General features: G+C 42.0%; 1 protein-coding gene across 6 annotated transcripts in view; it reads right to left on the minus strand.

Annotated features, from left to right (window-relative positions):
* The window catches only part of uif (sushi, von Willebrand factor type A, EGF and pentraxin domain-containing protein uif), a 154,245-nt gene that overhangs the window by 2,050 nt on the left and 133,164 nt on the right, over window positions 1–19,031 (minus strand). For 5 of the 6 annotated variants that reach the window (XM_067764657.1, XM_067764655.1, XM_067764656.1 and 2 more), the window contains 9 exons: window positions 14,847–16,277; window positions 14,573–14,775; window positions 13,010–14,500; window positions 7,619–12,937; window positions 7,351–7,563; window positions 7,121–7,283; window positions 4,498–4,623; window positions 4,253–4,345; window positions 2,380–3,773 (listed from right to left, as the gene is read on the minus strand). In XM_067764657.1, the coding sequence (XP_067620758.1) occupies window positions 2,380–3,773; window positions 4,253–4,345; window positions 4,498–4,623; window positions 7,121–7,283; window positions 7,351–7,563; window positions 7,619–12,937; window positions 13,010–14,500; window positions 14,573–14,775; window positions 14,847–16,277 (10,433 nt within the window). The remainder of the gene's footprint in view (window positions 1–2,379; window positions 3,774–4,252; window positions 4,346–4,497; window positions 4,624–7,120; window positions 7,284–7,350; window positions 7,564–7,618; window positions 12,938–13,009; window positions 14,501–14,572; window positions 14,776–14,846; window positions 16,278–19,031) is intronic. The other variant, XM_067764660.1, reaches the window with a different exon arrangement.

Raw genomic sequence — 19,031 nt, forward strand, 5'->3', positions numbered from 1 at the left:
TTTGTAGAGAAGTTTTATATTATATAAATTTAAATAAGATATAAGATACTTAACCCTTTCAGGTCTATGGGAAATATATTTCCCATGAATAAATAAGGGAATTTTTATATTTTCTTATATGGTAAATCTGTTCAAATGAGTGTGTTTAAATATAAAAAGGGGAGTCCCCGTAATCAAGTTAAGCAAATTGACAGTATTTTCAAATATTCTATATTAAAAGTGTAAGTAAATTCGGCAAACTTTCGAGGAGTGAAGTGTGTTCATTTTTATTTAACTTATTTAGATTTTCGTGTTTCAAATTGTTTTTAAAAGATGTTTATTTATTGAATGGTAAGTACGAAACTAAACAATGATCAATTTTATGTAATTAAATGGGAAAAAGTACCTTAAAATAAAGAATTATTATAAGGGAAACATGTTTCCCTGTGGACCACAAAAGAAATTTTAAGTACTATTTTTATTATTATTTTATGATGCGATTTACTCATTTATTCATGTTTTTCGAATTCACTACAGAATGGCTGGAAAAAGATGCAGGGAATTTCATTTGAAAGAATATGAGATTTTACAATTACTCATGGCTGACAATAGTAATGGAGCAGATGAACTACAACTAGACGAAGAAGATCAAGAATATCTTGCTCAGGATATGGAAAATGGTGCCAAAAAAATTGCCGTTCGACAAAAATATGTCCAGGGGGGAAATCCATTGGGAAGGTTTTTAGGGCACATCGTTGGCCGAATGGACGGACGCAAAATCCGTTCATATATTGGCCAATTTCATTTCACCCATCGAAATAGGCTTCGTAAAAAGGCGAAAGGCTTGTTCGGCCGAAAAAGTAAATATTACGTGCCCAGAGATGATAATTAAATATATACGTGGCGTTGACCTAATGGACCAGCGAAAAGTCTGCTATGAAGTTGATCGCAAAACAAAGATATAATACTACTTACGCCTTTTTTCGATATAATGGATATTGCTATGAGCAACTCATATTTGATTACAAAAAGTTACAAGAGAAGAAACTTGTAGAGAGACCGGTTTTGAGCAGTCTAGAATTTAGTCAAAATATTGCTCGAAGTCTTATAAATGAATTTCCATGTAGGCAAAGAGCCAGGCCGTCCGCAGTGAAAAAACCGAAGAGTCAAGTCGGTGTAAAGCCAAGTTAACCAATGAACAATATGCAAAAAGTAAATAACATGAAGAGGTGTGTAAATTGCGCTAAGAAGCGGATTGAAAATAGGACGCATAACATATGTGTAATGAGCAACGTTCACCTCTTCTATACTAGCAAAAGAAACTGCTTTTCAGATTTCCATAAATGATTTATTTTCCAAAATCTATATATATTCACGCCAAATTTTTAAAGTTTGCATTATTAGAAAACCAATGTTCCCTGCTGTTGCGAAATTCCCATTGAGGTCCATAGGGAAGTATTTTTCCCATAAAATTACAAAAAAACCGTGAAATGAATTTAAAAGTCGAGTTGTTTTTTATGCATTTTGCTTCCAAATGAACTAAATAAAACAGTGGTACAACAAAATTTACTTGTAGTTTTCTTACGGTCCTGAAAGGGTTAAAAGTTCTTATTAACTTGGTGATGCGTTGAGAAAGAATTATTTTTAGGAAGCATCAACGTGAATGAGCTTAAAAGCTTAATGAAAAGAGCTTTTTGATGAAGTTTCTTCGTTTTATCGTGTTTTTAAAAGTAGCTTTTGATTCAGTTCCAAAGTTTTAAACTTAAGCTTTCAGCGCTTTTTAAGGAATGATAGGTTATGCGTAAGCTTTACTTTTTTTTAAAAAACTTTCTCGCAAAAACCTGTACCCTTATTTCCTATATGCCCAAATTGAGTTACACATTGGACTCATTGTTAGTGGAAGCTCGCCTAAGATGTGAAGATAATATTGCTTTTATTTCTCCAAAGAAAAAAAGTAGCTAGATGCTAGTTGTCGCCCTTAAAGCTTTTTGAAGCTTCAAGAAAGCTTTAAGGTATTTTGTGTAATGTTCATGAAGAAAATTTTCCCAGAAGCAGTTATCTATACTGTACTCTCGGCATTTTTTACTGAACACAGAAGACGTTTCATTGGTTAAGAAATTGAAAAATCCTAGTGCGCTTTCGAAAGCTTTTTACATAATAATAATTAATGGGGTGGCAAAAGTTATTTGACAGACTTTAGGCGAATGCGTCAAAAAGCTGTAGGCACTCTGCCATGAGGGAAGAGTTTAGCAATATAAAGGAAACCGTATTTGGGGTAAAAGCTCAGCGTATATCACATCGCACCAGACTTTTCATTAGAACTAATTGAAAGCTTTTTATGCTAAGCTTACTATAACAAAAAATTTCATCTTTTTACTTTAAGTAAATTTATATACTCACCACCACCATCCTTGATGTACGCCTCGTTATAGAAGTTCGGCATCTCCCAGCCGTCCTCTTCATCATCATAATAATGCGCATAAGTGCTATGATGCGACGGCGCAATCGATTCCGCATACGGCGTATGAGCACCATAATAGAAGTTCACCTGCGATCCTGTTTGATCAATAGCAGGCGTTAACATTTTCTTTGGATCACGACGTTTCGTCGAACGCACACATATCATCCAAATCAACAAAACAATTATAATAATAAATATTACAGCTGCAGCAATACCGCCAGCAATATATGCAAACTCTGAACGCTCCGCGCAATGTGGACCAGTGAATGAACCGATGCAACGACATGAAGGCGTACCCTTCAGATCTTTCACGCATGTACCTGAGTTCTCACAGAAACCATCACACATATCCGTGCATTCCATGCCAGTACCATTGAAGCCCGGCTTGCACTCACACTTGAAGTCCGATGTCTCCGGAACCAATATACAATAAGCATTTGGATCACAATGTGGATGTCCTTCAGCAATGTGTTCACATGGATTTGTGCATTCTGATTTCGCAGTGGCGCCAGTAATTTTCGTACTGTGATTTGGTGGGCATTGCAGACATTTAGTTTGTTGTGATTCGGGTTGATAGTAGCCCTTGCGACATTCCACGCACATATTCAGCGTGCCATTCAAATAAGTACCAGGTGAGCATACAGGTAGCGTACACTCCTCCACAGAGTTAGCGCCCACTTTGGGTGTAGTGCGTCCCAGCGGACAACCCACGCAAGATGGTTGTACGCCCTGTGCACGATATGTGCCACGTGGGCAAGGTTCACAACGTCCATCCACACCCAGTTGTTGACCAGATCCGCACTCATCGCGACATTCCTTATGTGAAGTAGCCTCGCTGGAGCGTGTTGTTTGTCCAAGTCCACACAATTCGCAACTGAATGAGCCTTCATTTGGTTGATAGAAGCCATGTCCGCAAGAACGGCACAAACCTGTATCAGAGTCTAAGTATTTACCAGCTGGACAACGTTCCTTACAGTCGGCAGCTGAACGTGCGCCTGGACCTGCTGTTACTCCTGGACGTCCTGCAATCACAGGGCATTTGCTGCATTGCAATTGTCCTGACTCCGACTGATATGTGCCGCGTGCACAAGCGACGCAAGTCTTATTAGTTGTATCATAGAAGGTGCCAATGGCACATGGCACACAATCGGGTATCATAACCACCTGTCCGATAGGGCAGGCATATTCCGAGCCCAGCTCAAGAGAGGCAGGATCTGGTACTGTGTTTGGTAAAATATCTTGTACCGCAAATTGATCGTCTTCCAAAATGAGTTTCTCCAAAAGATTCTTCACCGTCGAACGTTCGCCTGTGCTTGAGTGTATCACCGGGTCGCTGTGAATTTAAAATACTAAATTAGTATTTTGGCAAGAGAGAGGGAGAAAGAGTGTGTTTATGAATCACAAAGCGATATTTGGCCCTTTTTGGTGTTGAGGTAAGCACAAACAAATTTTGTATAAATTTTAATGAGTTATGTTGGTGTGTTCGATTATGTGGTATATTAAACAAAGGTTGCCGACTCTACGTTTCAAAATTGATGTAAGCAATTTAAGTTGGAGTGGGGTGAAGTGGTTAGCAATAATGAGTGTACTTTAATGGTAGACCAAAAATGCAAAATTGTGCAGCTCTTAGAGCGCATGGTAAACAAGCCACCAATTGTGAAATATGTACATGAGTATGTATTTATATATGTCCGTATGTTAAGTTTTTTTTTGTGTATGAAGCGTTGCCACCCTTTTGCGTTAATATCGAAAGCTAAAGTGCACAAAATTGTAAGCGGAGGAATGAGCGGTCAGTTTTAGAACAAAACATACTTCACTGCTGGGAAGAGTATCTCCAGCATGTACGTATCACCGCCTCCTTGTTGGCGTCCTTGACGTGCGCGTGCTTTAATTTCATCGCTTTCACTATAAATTTATTATTAATACAAATTTTGTTTGTTAATTAAACAGGCACATACATGAACACATATATATGTTATTTTAGCAAACACATAAAAGAAACGGTTAATATATAGATAGTGTGTTTTTTTTTCTTGTTTCAAAGTTGCCATACTTACTTGAGCACTGGAATTTCTGCTTCCATCACATATACACCGCCATCCTTAGCTTGCCGACTCACGCGTTGACCTTGAGCAGCACGATAGTGATCGCATTTAACATCAATTTTGATGTCCTTACATTCGCTGTAAAAATTTAAAGGAAAAAAAAAACAAAATTAAAATTTTTTTTAAATAAAAAAAAAAAAAAATGAAAGGCGCGATAACCTCCGAAGGGGTTCTAAGACCGAGCTTCTCTTCCAATTTGCGTCGTGCTCCTATTGATTTTCCCTACAAATCGGCCGGACGGGACCTACATGTTTTATGCCGACTCCGAACGGCATCTGCAAGGCAGATGAGTTTTCACTGAGAGCTTTTCATGGCAGAAATACACCCGGAGCGCTTGCCAAACACTTCCGAGGGGCGACCCCGCTTAGACAAATTTTCTTCTAATTGAAAAACCTTATTTCTAAAATTTTGATGTTGCTTTGCCCGGGGTGTGAACCCTGGGCATACGGTGTGGTAGGCGGAGCACGCTACCATCACACCACGAGTTTTTTTAAATGTATAACATTAATAAGTGGCAACCCTCCATCAAAATATAGGTTCCTAATGTGTTTTTGAAGTATATTTTTTATATTTTAATTTCAATATGCCAGTTTTTTTCAAATTTTAACTTTAATCTAAAATTTTTTAGGTGAAACCGCAATCTTTGTAATATTTTTTTCGATAACTTAAAATTTTTTACTTTAAAAAATTAAAAAAAATTTTCATAGAATTAATTATAAAAAGTTTGAATAAAAAATTTAATTGAGTAAGAAATCAAATAATGAAGGCTTCAATTTTAAAAAAACAAGTGGCAACGCTAATTGAGATAATTTTAAAATAAATGTCAATAACTCAGTGTAGAACCCCTCCTATCAAAAAAAAAAAAAAAAACAACAATACTTTAAAAAACATAAAACTCTAAAAACTAGGTGGCAACCCTACTGACATTTATTTCAAAAAAGCATGTAGATTTTATTTTTAACAAGTTTCAATAGAAAGCATTATTGAAATGTTCCATAAAACCACAGTTTTTATAGAAGATCTATATTTATTTCAAAGCTCAGTGGCAACTCTAATGGAATAAATTTCGCAAAAAAAAAAACAAATAAATCAATCAGAGTAGAAATAATAAACATTTTGTACTGCTTACTACTTTACTCTCCATAAAAGTTTAAATTATTAAAAAAAGACATAAAACTAAGTGGCAATCCTATCAAAAATAATTCACAAAAACAGAAATACAAATTTAGAGCCCATGAGACTATAAACATTTTCCAAAAAAAATAAAATACATAAACTAAGTGGTAACTTCATTTATCATCTTGTTAAGGCATATCGGTATCAGATGACAGCTCATTATTAATCTAAGGTAAACTAAACTTCTAAGAAGAGATTCTCTTTCATTCTCTACAAAAGGTCAAATTTATTCAAAAAAACACTTTTTTCTAAAAAATGGATCACCCAAGTTAAAGAAAACTTCTGACATCAAATAAATCATGTTTTGCCAAAAAGGCCAAATTTGTCACAAATTTTTTTTTGTAAAAACTTAGTGGCAACCACCTAAATACAACGTCAGCTGAAAGTAGCTTACAAATTTTAATAGCTTTTTCGATCTACTTAATACGTCAAAAGAATTCAATTTATAAGCAAACAGCTTACCAAATTTAGTGGCAACCCCACTACATACTATCTCAAATTAAAAGAAGCAAAACTTTGGAGAAGCTAGATCAAAACCAAAAAAAAAAAAAAAATTATTTAATAGAACTGAATGGTGTTGTATTCTGCTTGCTATTTTACTTGACTCATAACCTTTAATCTATTCAAAAAAAATTTGGAAAAACTTCAAGTTAAGTGGCAACCGTATTAAAGATAGCTTCCATACTAGCTGAAATTCATTTCAGTGCTATGGCGCCGTTTCCTTGCTTTTATTAAAAAAAACTTAAAATTAGTTGGCAACTCTATATTTTAAAAAATACTTCAAAATTTGTTTTCTTCGGAAATATGGGAAATGAGAGTATAAGACACAAATAACGGCCTCTCAGGCATAAAAATCTCCTAAAACGTACAAAAAGAAATTAAAACTTGTTCGGCAACCCTAATGCAAAACTTTTGCAAAAAGCCATAACGTATTATTTTAAGAATTGGGCAAGACAGCAACTTTTTTAAACATGTAATCTTGTAAATGTCTTGTAATTCAAAGACCATGCACATAGCAATAAAAGCTCAGCACGAAGCGTCCGAAGCTTTTTGTAAAATCTCTTTATTCAAATATTCTAACTCAACAATTATTCAGTTGTGGTGAATACAAATGATTTGACGTCTTAACATTTTTGACATTTTATACCGGTTCATGAAGGACTTCACTGTCCCACAATGTCTAACCTGTCCATCTTATTAAAGCTTTTGCTGCTATAATTTAAGCTATATAGTTAAGTTCTTCAAAATTACGCGTTTCTAAAACTCCTAGATAATAAACATGAAATGTCAACACTAAGCTGTTCAAGTTCCGAGTACAGCAAGCTTAAATCGAAGAATTAGTGCCTCAACCCCCATAAAACCCTTTCTCTTAAAAACAATAACTCTAATAGCAACTTACCGTGTACCCTCTACCGAGTATGAACAGAAGTTCCAATCGCGATTGAGCGCATTCACTGAGTTTGTCACCTTTTGACGCAATACACCTTGACCGGCCTTGTTGCAGAGCACATCCGAGGGGAAGAGCATCTTGATACGGAAGACGCGTTGAGCTGGTTTAGATGCTAAAGTGAAAGATGAAAAAATCACTTTCATAAAGAGCTTCAAGAAAAAAGTTGTTATTAAACTTACGTGAGCACGAAGGATAAACGAGCGGCATAGAGGGTTCGCGCGTAGGACGCCAGAAACCTTCAGCACCACAGGTATAGAAATCGGGTACTTCCTCAGAGAAACGCAAGCCAGGATTGCAAGAAATCTCGCAAACTTTAAACTGACCGCCAGCACCCCAATCTTTGCAGACTTGCACGCCACCAACAGGATCGGCGAGTGGAGGACAGAAGTCAGCTGTAAGTGAACTTATTAGTTTAAGTCAGAGTGAGAAACGTTATTATAGACTTACTTAAAAGGGACACCTTGAACGTGCATGTAGCCGTGTTGCCTGCAGCATCAGAAGCGATGTAGGTAATATCGTAGAAACCCCAAAGTAGCGTAGTACCCGAACGATGACCATTACGCTCAACGATTCTTGTAACACCAATATTATCACTGAAATGAGGCTCATCCCATGACACCACAGCTGAACCGTTCTTGGCAATAACCCACAAATCACCAGGACAATATTCGACTACCGGTGGTTCTTTGTCGACTACCAACTGTTGACAATTTGCACCTTGATAACCATTAGGACATTTACGTTGTCCACACATTGAGGGTACGGTGCGTTCAACGCCACCAGAGGTTATTTCATAACCAGCCCAGTTCAGAATGAGACCATGATAGAGTACGGGTTCTGAACGGCAATCTCGAACTTGCTTTTGTATTTCCGAAGTAATATCTAAAGCGCGTCCCCAAACTTGAGCCTTTGTTATTGTGCCCTGGAAGCCTGATTCAGCATACGATGCAGACCGCTTGGGATTTTCAGGTTGCGGCCGACCTAATACAGCCCACGCGTATTCAGGCATGTAGCCTCCGCCGCCATATTCCATTTTACTAGCGATGAGACCTTCTGTAATCAGCTGTAATTGACCGCTCATGCCATCCCAAAGTATGGCGACATGATGCCATTGACCATCGTTCACTGATGTATACTCGCCGAAGGAGAGGAAAGCGTCTGGAAGATCTTCAAATATTGAAACCTGCACGCCACTTGAGTGAGCTTGCAGCAGTAAACGGCGATGGTTGGCAATACGTGGCGATTGCACGCCATACAGTGTGAAGAAGATGCCGGTGTCGTCCTTTTGTGCAAATTGTACCCACATAGCGATGGTAAGACTGCTGGATTCACCGGTGTAAAATGGTACGACTTGAGCGGCAGTAGAACGCAGATGATCGCTGAAGTAAAGATCGTAGTCGACCTGTATGGTCTTGCGACAGTCATCGCCAGTCATGTTGAATGCGCACTGGCAGTACAAACCATTTGTAAGATCAATGCATGTAGCACCTGGTGGACATGAGTTGTCTTTGCAGTCCACAATATCCTCCTCACAATTTTTCCCTGTATAACCAGGCGGGCAAGCACATGAATAACCATTGCCATAGTCAATACAAGTGGCGCCATTCGCGCAAACATTCGCATCACATGCATCGAACTCGTACTGGCAGCCGATACCAGAGAAATCTGCAGGGCATGTGCAATTCAAACCGGAGCCATAATCCTGACACTTGCCGCCATGCATGCATGGATTACCGATGCAACGTTCGGGTGCTGTCTCACAATTCTTGCCATCAGTGCCGCTAGGGCAAACGCAGAAGTAATCTTGAAATAAGTCGATGCAGTTAGCATCGTTTTGGCATGGCGACTGTCCTCCACACGATGTAATCTGACGCTCACAACGCACACCACGCCAGCCCTCCTCGCACGTGCACTCAAAACCGGCAACGCGATCACGACAGAGCCCACCATTCAAGCATGGATTCTTTTCACAATCATCAATGTCCGTCTCACAGAATGCGCCGGTAAAGCCCTCACGGCAAACGCACTCAAACTCATTATCCAAGTCCAGACAACGTTCCGTACCCACAGGATTGCACGGATCGCTCAAGCACTCATCAATTTCAGCTTCGCAACTAAGTCCCACAAAACCTGGACGACATTTGCAAGTGAAGCCATCCAGTTGATCTACACAAGTAGCGCCATTCTGGCAAGGGTTCGATTCGCAATCATCTATCGTATGCTGACAATTCTTGCCAGTGTAGCCAGGTTCGCACGAGCAACTGTAACCATTTACTAAATCGACACAGACGCCATCATTAGCGCACGGACTATCTGCGCAATCATCAATATTTATGTCGCACGCGCCGCCAGTCCAGCCCGGATGACATACACATTCATGTTCGAACAAACGATCTGCGCAGGTGCCGTGCTTACAAGGTTCGGACAGACACAAATCGATCTTCTCCTCACAACGTTTACCAGTGAATCCAGGTGGACACGCGCATTGGAAGTCATTCACCAAATCAGTGCAGTTAGCGCCCAGTAAACAAGGATTCTCCGCGCAGTCGTCAATATTACGATCGCAATGTATGCCTTCCCAGCCAGGCAGGCAGTCGCATTTGTAACGTCCCTGTTGAAGCGCCAAACAGCTAGCGCCATTCGTGCATGGATTACCATTCGCGGTGCACGGATCGATTGTAACATCACAATCAGCGCCGGTATAACCGCTGCGACATAAGCAGGTATAGTTCTTGTAACCTGGTTCATTCTTACACATAGCGCGCGCTGGACAAGTATCATTACTGCAATCGCTCGTCTCCTCTTGACAATTGGTGCCCGAATAACCAGCAGGACATTCGCAACGATAGCCTTGTGGCAGATCTGTACAAGAACCGCCATTGTAACAGGGTTGTGAAGCGCATTCGTCGATATCGATCTCGCAGCGACGTCCAGAGAAACCAGCAGGACAGAAGCATTGAATACCGTGACCCATAGGAACGCAGAGACCGCCATGCATGCATGCACCTTCACCACAAATAACCGGTTTACATTCCTCCCGTCCCTTAGCGCCAGCAGCGTCTGTGCGCATATTAGAGGGGCATTCATTGCACGTCTGGGCACCTGTTGCGCTTTGATAGTAGTTCAGCGGGCATGGAGAGCAAGGCGCCAATCCGGTGTATGAGTAGAAACCTGGTGCGCATTTTTGGCGACACAAATCTTTCGTAGACGCAGCTGGTTGGAAGGTATACATGTTTTGCGCGCACGCTGTGCAATCTTTGAAGCCTCCATTTGGCGGTTCGGCAGTAAATGAGTTACGTGGACATTCCAAGCAAGGCACCAAACCGGTGGGAGAGTATGTGCCATAACCGCAGACAGGTATGCAATCGTTGAGTGACTTTGAGCCCTCCTCCTTTGTGTAAGTACCAGCTGGACAGCGTAGGCAAGTACCTTGACGATCGCGATTTTGGTAGTAGCCCCGCGGGCAATTTGTGCATACACTTTGACCTGTAATAACGTATGTACCAGCAGGACAATGCAGACAACGTGGTACATCGCTGGTATCCATATTCAGCACCTCGCCGACGCTACAAGTAAAACCGCGCGATATGATGCTCTTAAGCGCACGCAGTGGTGGGCATTGATTGCCAATGTTGGAGATGTTCAAAAGGGAATCGATCACAGCACTCGCGTAGGGCACGCTTAAATCGAAAATAAGATTGAGCGTGGAGCCGCAGAGTTCATAGAGTTGTGGCTGTCTGATGGCAGGAAGTATAGAGAGTATAAAGTCCATCTTAACAACATTTTCTTCCAGCAAGCTCGGCACCGCTTTTATGAAGGACACATTCATGTTCACATTGACTGCAGAGCAACGTTGCGACAGCAGACGATTCAAGCCAGCATAGTGTTGTTGTAGCATATCTTGATATTGAATAAGGCATGCTTGCGCTACAGCGCCGTTCGCGCGATATGTGACTGTAGCAGTCACTTGATAATCCGCTTGTTCGGTATTTTCCGAAACACAATCGGGCACAACAGATGTAGGTTTCCATAAACGCGATGTCTCACAAGAGAACGTTTTCAGAGGCTCACCATCCGTAAAGCGGAAGCCGGGCTTACAAGTAGCTATACACTCAATGCCACGATCGCCAGGCAAACAGTTGATAGCGCCATTCGCTGGCGGTTGCAGCTCCCAATCGACACATGGCGAGGCCTGCACCGAGACTTGGAAGTGACAGTAAGCGCGATTATTGAACTTGTCGGTTGCAGTCACAGTAACATTCTCATAACTACCAATCGAAATAAGCGCGCGTTCTGGGGTGTATGTGATGCGCACATCACCATACTCATCTGAGGTCTTGATGCGCTTGCGTGTATCATTGAAGTTCACATTATAGTTGTCTTGACGATCGATCAACTCAATGACGTAACTTTGTGGACATTGCAGCAGCGGTGGTGTGACATCTGGTACCGTGATATTAATTTCACAAATGGCGACATTGCCGTCATAGTCGAAGGCGACATATTTTACGACGGTATCTTTGAAAACGTATGAAGGAGTTTTGAAATTTTGTGGTTTCACCTCCAGACGCGCAATCGAGCCGGAATTGTCTACCGCCGAAGGTTCGGTAAAGTTGACAGGCAGCACAGCACCATTTTCATCACGACGCACGATAATCGGTTGTTGTGGACAATTCTGGAATATGGGTGGCTCATTATCCACGCAAGGTGAGTAGCCGTAGTCGTAACCTAGCAACGGTTCCTTCTTGGGCTCTTCACAACCCATGAGCTCAAATTTCAAGCAAGCATTATCCATATAGCTAACGATACCCAAAATGACAAAACGTGCCTGCACGTATTTGGGTAGCGTAATCATAGCGAGCTCGCCATAGTTGCCTGGGTCACGCATAGTCAAATTGAAGTTCGGGAAGTAGACGACATAATTTTCATTTTCTGATTGCTTGTAGAAGAAACGTATTTCGGTGGGACGTCCTACAATATCATTTGTCACGACACCCTTAACCAAAATTGCTTTCACGCGATGTATTTGACCCAAATCCACACTGACGTAAGTGAAAGCCTCCTGCTTACCACACCAACCTGTGGCTGAGTTCAGACGTATATTTTTCGCTTCATAATTTGGACGTTCCGAAGTAGCATTAATCGCTGAATCAGGTATTCTACCTGAGGTGACACCAAGCGGTTTGATCACCTTACACTCTGGCTCGCGTATACAAGTTATCGGACGTGGGTTGATAAGTATGTAACCAGGACGATTGCAGCCGAAGTATACTTCCGAGCCTTGCTCATAACTGCGCGCTATTTGACGACCATCGCTAGGCCGTCCAGGGTCTTCACATACAGGACCTTCACAACGTAGATCACCGAAGTCCCAAATACCATCCGATTGACAGCGTACAACATTATCGTGACGCGATGTCTGACCAGCCAACTTAAAAGTATGCTGACAGCCGAAGAAAAATGAGCTCTGGAAGCGCGTATCTACAAACTGACCATATTCAGCGCCTGGTGTGGGCATGGGTGAATAGCAGTCAACGCGAGGACAGGAAGGCTGTGAACCGGAAAGCCAGTAATCAGGTAAACCAGGTTTGGGATCGTAAACACACTGACGGAAACCAGATGTTGCAGTGTTGCGTAGTTTGCGACCGGGTGCGCTACAAGTGACAGTTACATTATCGCGGAAAGGCACCAATACAGACTCGGGGTCGGGACGCTCAACAGTGAGACCCTCAAGTTTGTCGTCTGGTAGTGAAACACATTTGGCGTCTGTAAAGAGAAACGGAGAGATAGATTTCTATAATATGCCCGTTTGACTAAAAGAAGCTGGGAAATACTTACAGTTACACTCCGGCACTGTCGCATTCCATTGTCCATTCGAGAGACATAACACCGCTGCGCTTCCCGACATAATATAACCAAAGTTGCATTGGAAGCGCACAACGTCACCAAAATGTTGCTCATTCTTGTCCGTTAGCAGTTTGCCGTTCTCTGGCTCCAATAGGGGTGGGCACATGAGCGGCACACAGGTTTTATTGCGCTGATAAGTATCGCCATCTCGTTCACCCGTCTCCGAACGTTCAATACCAAAGCCTGCAGTGCCGTTTGCAGTAAAAAGCTGATAGCCCGTATTACACGAGCAAGCATAACTACCAGGAGAGTTCACACATTTCTGATCACAACCGCCATTATTCTTGGCGCACTCATTTATATCAACACAATCCAAGCGCGTGCAGCCCATTAGCTCCATACGTATGCAGGGAGCGCCGACATAGTCTTGTATACGGAACCGTATGTAACGCGCTTCAATAGGCATCGGCAAGTTGAGAATAGAAAGAGTAGGTTCTAGTATGCGAAACTCTACAGCGGTACCATCAGGGTTTGTGTAGTCTTTGAAGACGTCGGTTAAATCATCCGTGTACTGCAGACGCACCGCCGAAGTAAATGCGACATTGCTATCGAAGCGTTGCACGGACATAGTGCGGAAACCACGTAAAATGGAGGGTGCCTTCAAATCGATTAAGATCCAATTTGCGCCCGGTTCAACAAGTGCGCCACACCACCCAGCTGAGTTAAGACGTACCAAGCCCTTTGAGTAACCTTCTTCGCTAGACGAAGTCATTATGCTATCATCAGGTATACCACCATTACCTAAACCCAAGTCCCCCACTGGACGGCATTCGGGTGTTGGCGTAAAACCGCCGCGACACTGGCAATGGAATGAACCATTCGTATTCATGCACTCTGTTGTAGCGAGATCACATTGTGTTGAAGTGCACTCGTTGATATCTTCGCAAGTGGGTGGATTTTCAAAGATCTGTTCAGAGTTACATCGTATTATATTACTACCGATGAGCTTGTAACCCTTATAGCACTGTACACGCGCATCATCGCCATAGAAGTAGGGACGCGCTGCATCCACAACGAAGCCATTATCGATTTTTGGATATTCATAACAACGTTTACGCGTACAACGTGGTACATCACCGCTCCACGTACCGTTAGACATGCAAATGAGTACTGGATGACCGGTACGTTCGTAGCCAGACTCGCATTCGTATTGCACAATCGTACCGTAGCTGCGTCCACCACCGTTGAGAAGCGTCATATTGGCATGTGATACTTCGGGCAGTGGTGAGCACTGTGAGGCCATGCAGGTGGGTGTGCGTTCCCAACGTCCATCTGGCAAACAAGATATCTTTTCAATGGGGGCGCCAGAAGCAAAAGCGAAACCGGCATAACACTGATACATAGCGACGCCACGATATGTGACATTTGAAGAGCCAATTGAGAAGCCGTTATCGATTTGTGGCACGGGACCGCAATAGACCTCTGTGGATGAGAGAAGTAGAAATGACTTAAGTGAATACAAGTTATGGCTAGCGCAACGATGTTGCGACTTACCTTGACATTTCGGTATATAAGATATGCTCCAGTTGCCACCCTTCAAGCATTCGGTCACAATTTTGTTCTTGCCAGTCGAAAATTCCTGTCCAATCGGGCATGTAAACCTCACCACCGTACCGAAAGCAGTATCGCGACTTGAAGCTAAAGCGCCAATACCCGGTTTGAGCTCAGGACAGTCAGCAGAGAACGTAGCCGACCAGCTGTTGTAAAGAAAAGAAAGCAGTTAAAATAAAACCTTTTAGAGCTCTCTTACTGCGCTCTGTATACTTACCCAGCCGCATTGTGCAACGCATCCGATGTGAATTTGATCAGCATCTCACCCGACGACGCGGTCAAAGTAAGTTTCGGCGCCGCAGTGCCGGTAAAACCATCACCCGAGTGCAAACGCAAGCCCGAAGTAGAGGAACCATCATATACTTGCACAAAATCGCTTTTGTGTACCATAAACTTTTCGAACTTCAACGAGAGCGGTGAACCGCTTGGATTACGTATAGTGAAATAGCATTCCTGGTTTTTGGGATAATCCTCGAGTCCATACGCAGGCGAGGTAACTGTGCCATTACGTTGTGTTATCGTGGCTTTGCAGCCTTGAATGTAGCGTATGCTGAAACCTTTGCCGGACTCACCCAGACTTGATTTGAAGTAGAGATACAAAGCGCTACCCGTCGAAATAATAACTTTCTCGTTTTCCTTTGTACTGCCGGTTAAGCGCGCGATCGGGCGACTCATGGGCGATTCGCCGTCGCGTATGAGCAGCATATCGCGTCCATCAGCAATATCCAAGTCATCAACTTCCAAAGAAATTATGCGTCCTGGCTGCGCTTTCAGTATATACAAGCACTCCAAACCGCCAGGATACTGTTTAGGATAGTTTGGGCTTGTAAGGATCTGACGCTGCAGATTCGCTTTTAGCACGCCACCACAATTTTTGGCTTCTGTCTTCCAGGTGGCGCGAAAACCCTTACGCTCCACACTACCATCTGTCGTGAACTTGACAATCATGAAATTGGATGCGGACACAAACGGTTGCATTGTCAAATCCAATTTCCCACTCAGCGTTGCTAGGGATACCGATTTATCTTCAGTACGTCCGCCTACCAACACTTGCACTGTATCAAAAGTCTTTTCGGTGTCGAAATCTTGGAATTGCAGTATAATATTACTACCCAGCGGACCCTCCAACGTCCATTTACATTTACTCATCGACGCATACTTGTGTGGGTAATTAGGTGTTTCAATCACATCGCCGCCCGATTGCATGTGGTAGTGACATTGCGTTGGACAATCCAATTCATCTGAGCCATCTCCGCAATCATCAGCGCCATCACATTTGAATGATTGATTAATGCATCTGCCATTCGTGCAGTGTATCGAGTTTTGTGGGCATGCGGTAGCACGACACATGAATGGTAGTAAACTTTCGCAGGTGTCGAGTCCCCAAGATTGCATGCGTGATGCAAATGTGGCTGCTACACACTCACCGGACATTGGATCGGGTTGTTTTAGCGACCAAAAGCCGGAGTATTGTGAAATGAGCGCACCTGATGCAGACTCTAACGTGTTGGTGCGTAAATCATCAAGCGAGGCTAAACCTAGCCAGTATTTATCGGAAGCGCGTCGATTTGGATCGTTGGTGCGCGCAATTGCGAGCGTGTCATTATTTTCGGCGTATGTGTCGATTGCCACAAGTTCGGCACCATATCTGGAAGAGGGAAAAGTGGTGAATAAAAATGTTAATGAAAATATATAGGAGGAGCTCATAGAAGTATCAAAGTTCTCTTTAAAGCTGGTCGACCTTTTTGGTCTTTGAAGTCATACCGATCTTTCAATAATAAAGGTCGTGAACTAATCGTTTCTTAAGAAGAAAATAGATCCCTATTGGACTTTTAAAGAAGCTAAAGATCAACACAGTAAGACTGAGACATTCAATCATTTGAATACGTCTGGAAACATGTGTGTTTAACTTTATATGCAAGATTTACTTCCGAACTCGAGGGTTGCCAGGCTTTCAAGAACTTCTGAGAGGTTTTCTATTATTGATTCTTCAAAATTCGGTGCCATGATTACAAACGTGCTAACGCGTTTTTAGACCTGCAAAGGCAGCTACTACTGAATCAGAGATGTGGAGCACGGAAACCCTCACCAGAGAGGTAGCTTGGGGAAGCAAGCTTTGGATGACAGTAGCATTTTACCATATATATCGGGGCTTCAGTGAAATAGGTGCAAAGTGGCGAAGGAAATAAAAAATAGGGAAATAAAGCACTATCACAGTATTGGGCAACATTAAGAATTGCACAGCGCTTGCGAGAAGCGGGAATTTGCCATATCGAGAAGGTATCTTCAACTGGAAGTATTTCAATGGAAGAGCCATCAGTGTGTTAGGGTAGCCCTGTGACTCAGACCCTCTCCAAGATTCATGAGGTTCGTTTATCGCAGAAATTCTTATGTGCAGATGTCTTCCGGAAAGCAGAGATACGTAGAGAAGGAGCGGGTTGGTGTCATAATCAGTATGATGCGAAAAAACCGAGTAAGCCAACTTCATCCTATCGGCGATGTAGTGCAATGAGACTAAGTTGACATGTTGCAATAATATCGCTACCTCTAGAGGGCTAAAAGGATTTGTTCAATGCCTAAAAAGGCAATGCACAAACGCAAATTTTGATGTAGTTTATGGGGCGCAAATCTACACGATCTCCGAAATTTGAAAAAAATTTTGTGGGGCATGCACGTTATTGCGCTCAGCTTCAGGAAGAAAGTTCCTAGTGACTAGCGTCAATAATACATTAGAAGCAGGGGAGGTAAAGAGGCATTATGGGACAAAAAGTGCAAGTAGGCGGTAAGACGGAGTGTTTGGAGGGGTAAACAGCTCAACGATGTTGCGTGTTTCAAAGCTAGGCATAGTGACGCTGAGCCAGAAACCAAGGTTATAGCTGCAAGAAAGCTTTCTGGGCTCAGGGCCACAAATGAGGGCACTATTTTTAGAGCATCAGTGATACTTTTCGTGAAGCAAGCTCCGCCAAGTTCAGCGTAACCAGCTACAAAGATCTCGTTAATTTGCTTCTGTTTTCAAAACCCACTTATAGAGCCATTACATATTTGTTTTACATTTGACTATATTTTTAATATTATTTGCTAATTAATTTGTCAAGTTAAAATAACAAACTTAATAACTCTAGATACGTAAATATTCTATTAACTTGGCATGTGAGAACTTTCTTTTTTTTCTCTCAAAATTCTCGTCTTTACCAATTTTGACCTTTTTTCGCTCACAAAAACCATCGTTTATGGCTTTGACCTAATTTTAACTTTGTTAACCAAAAAGATGATGGCTAAAGCTACAACAACAACAAACAGCCGCATTGATATTTGATAATAACAGTAGAGATAAGCCAGTACTTTTTAAAGACTTTCATTTCGAAATCAATGCAAAATGCTTAAGTAAATTTGGAATGTAAATGATGTAGAAGAAAAGAAATTAAAAACAAAATACAACTTGATCTTTTGTCTCAGGTTGAGTTTGACCGATTTTGCCAGGACTGGAAATAAAGTCACCTGTACCAGGTTCTACCATTGAAATAAACATTGAGTTGATAATGTGTCCTGATAGTAGAAAATCTAGTGGTACGGACTCGGAAAACAAAGTGAGCGGAGCGACGCTTCAAACGTTTTCGTGATGCGAATAGTGAAGGGAACTGCGAAGATATTAAAATCCTGGCTGATAGGCATAATGCAAGAACATTCAGCCTAAAACTCCGGGGCATCGCGGCAGGTATCAAGTCAATTATACTCATCGATACATTGTGAGAGGATGACGGACCCGATACCTCAAGTTTTGACGGTGGAGTTTACGTGCTGCCACCCTGTTAGGCCTATTCAAGAATAGCAATATCCTACCTAAAAAGTACCCTAGCTCCAAAAAATAACAGACTATCCCTTAAAAGGGGGATGAAAAGAAGTGCTAACCACAGGTATGGCGATTCCACAAAACAGATAGGGACAGGAAATTTTGTGGGACTTCGTCTAACTGGAAAAGAACATTAACAGGAAAGCAATGCCGGTCTAGAAAACCAAGAGACAATCACTCTTGTGAACTTATACTACTTTGGACTGACAAGTAAAGTTTTCTGTCGATGCACAAAATTTAAGCACTATTAATCTATATAAGTAAGATGTATTGGCACTTGTAGTATGCGTTCTGAGTGTATTGAAGCACACTTATTAATGAGCTGTACGAACCCTCAGCGGGTTAGGGTGTTTTGAATATTCCTACGTCAGACATACCTGTCGTAAAAGGCGCCTAAATGCACAAAACTTGAAGGTTCGACATGGTCGGGCAAATACCTTGAAGTTGCTTATTTCTGTAATGTACCGTGAAAGGGCCACCATTCTACATGGTAGTGTCTTTATCGCAAGAAGAAAACAGAACAAGAAGAAGAAGAAGATAAAATGTACCAGC

Source organism: Eurosta solidaginis, chromosome 2 (genome assembly GCF_040869045.1).
Source record: "Eurosta solidaginis isolate ZX-2024a chromosome 2, ASM4086904v1, whole genome shotgun sequence".
Classification (NCBI taxonomy): domain Eukaryota; kingdom Metazoa; phylum Arthropoda; class Insecta; order Diptera; family Tephritidae; genus Eurosta; species Eurosta solidaginis.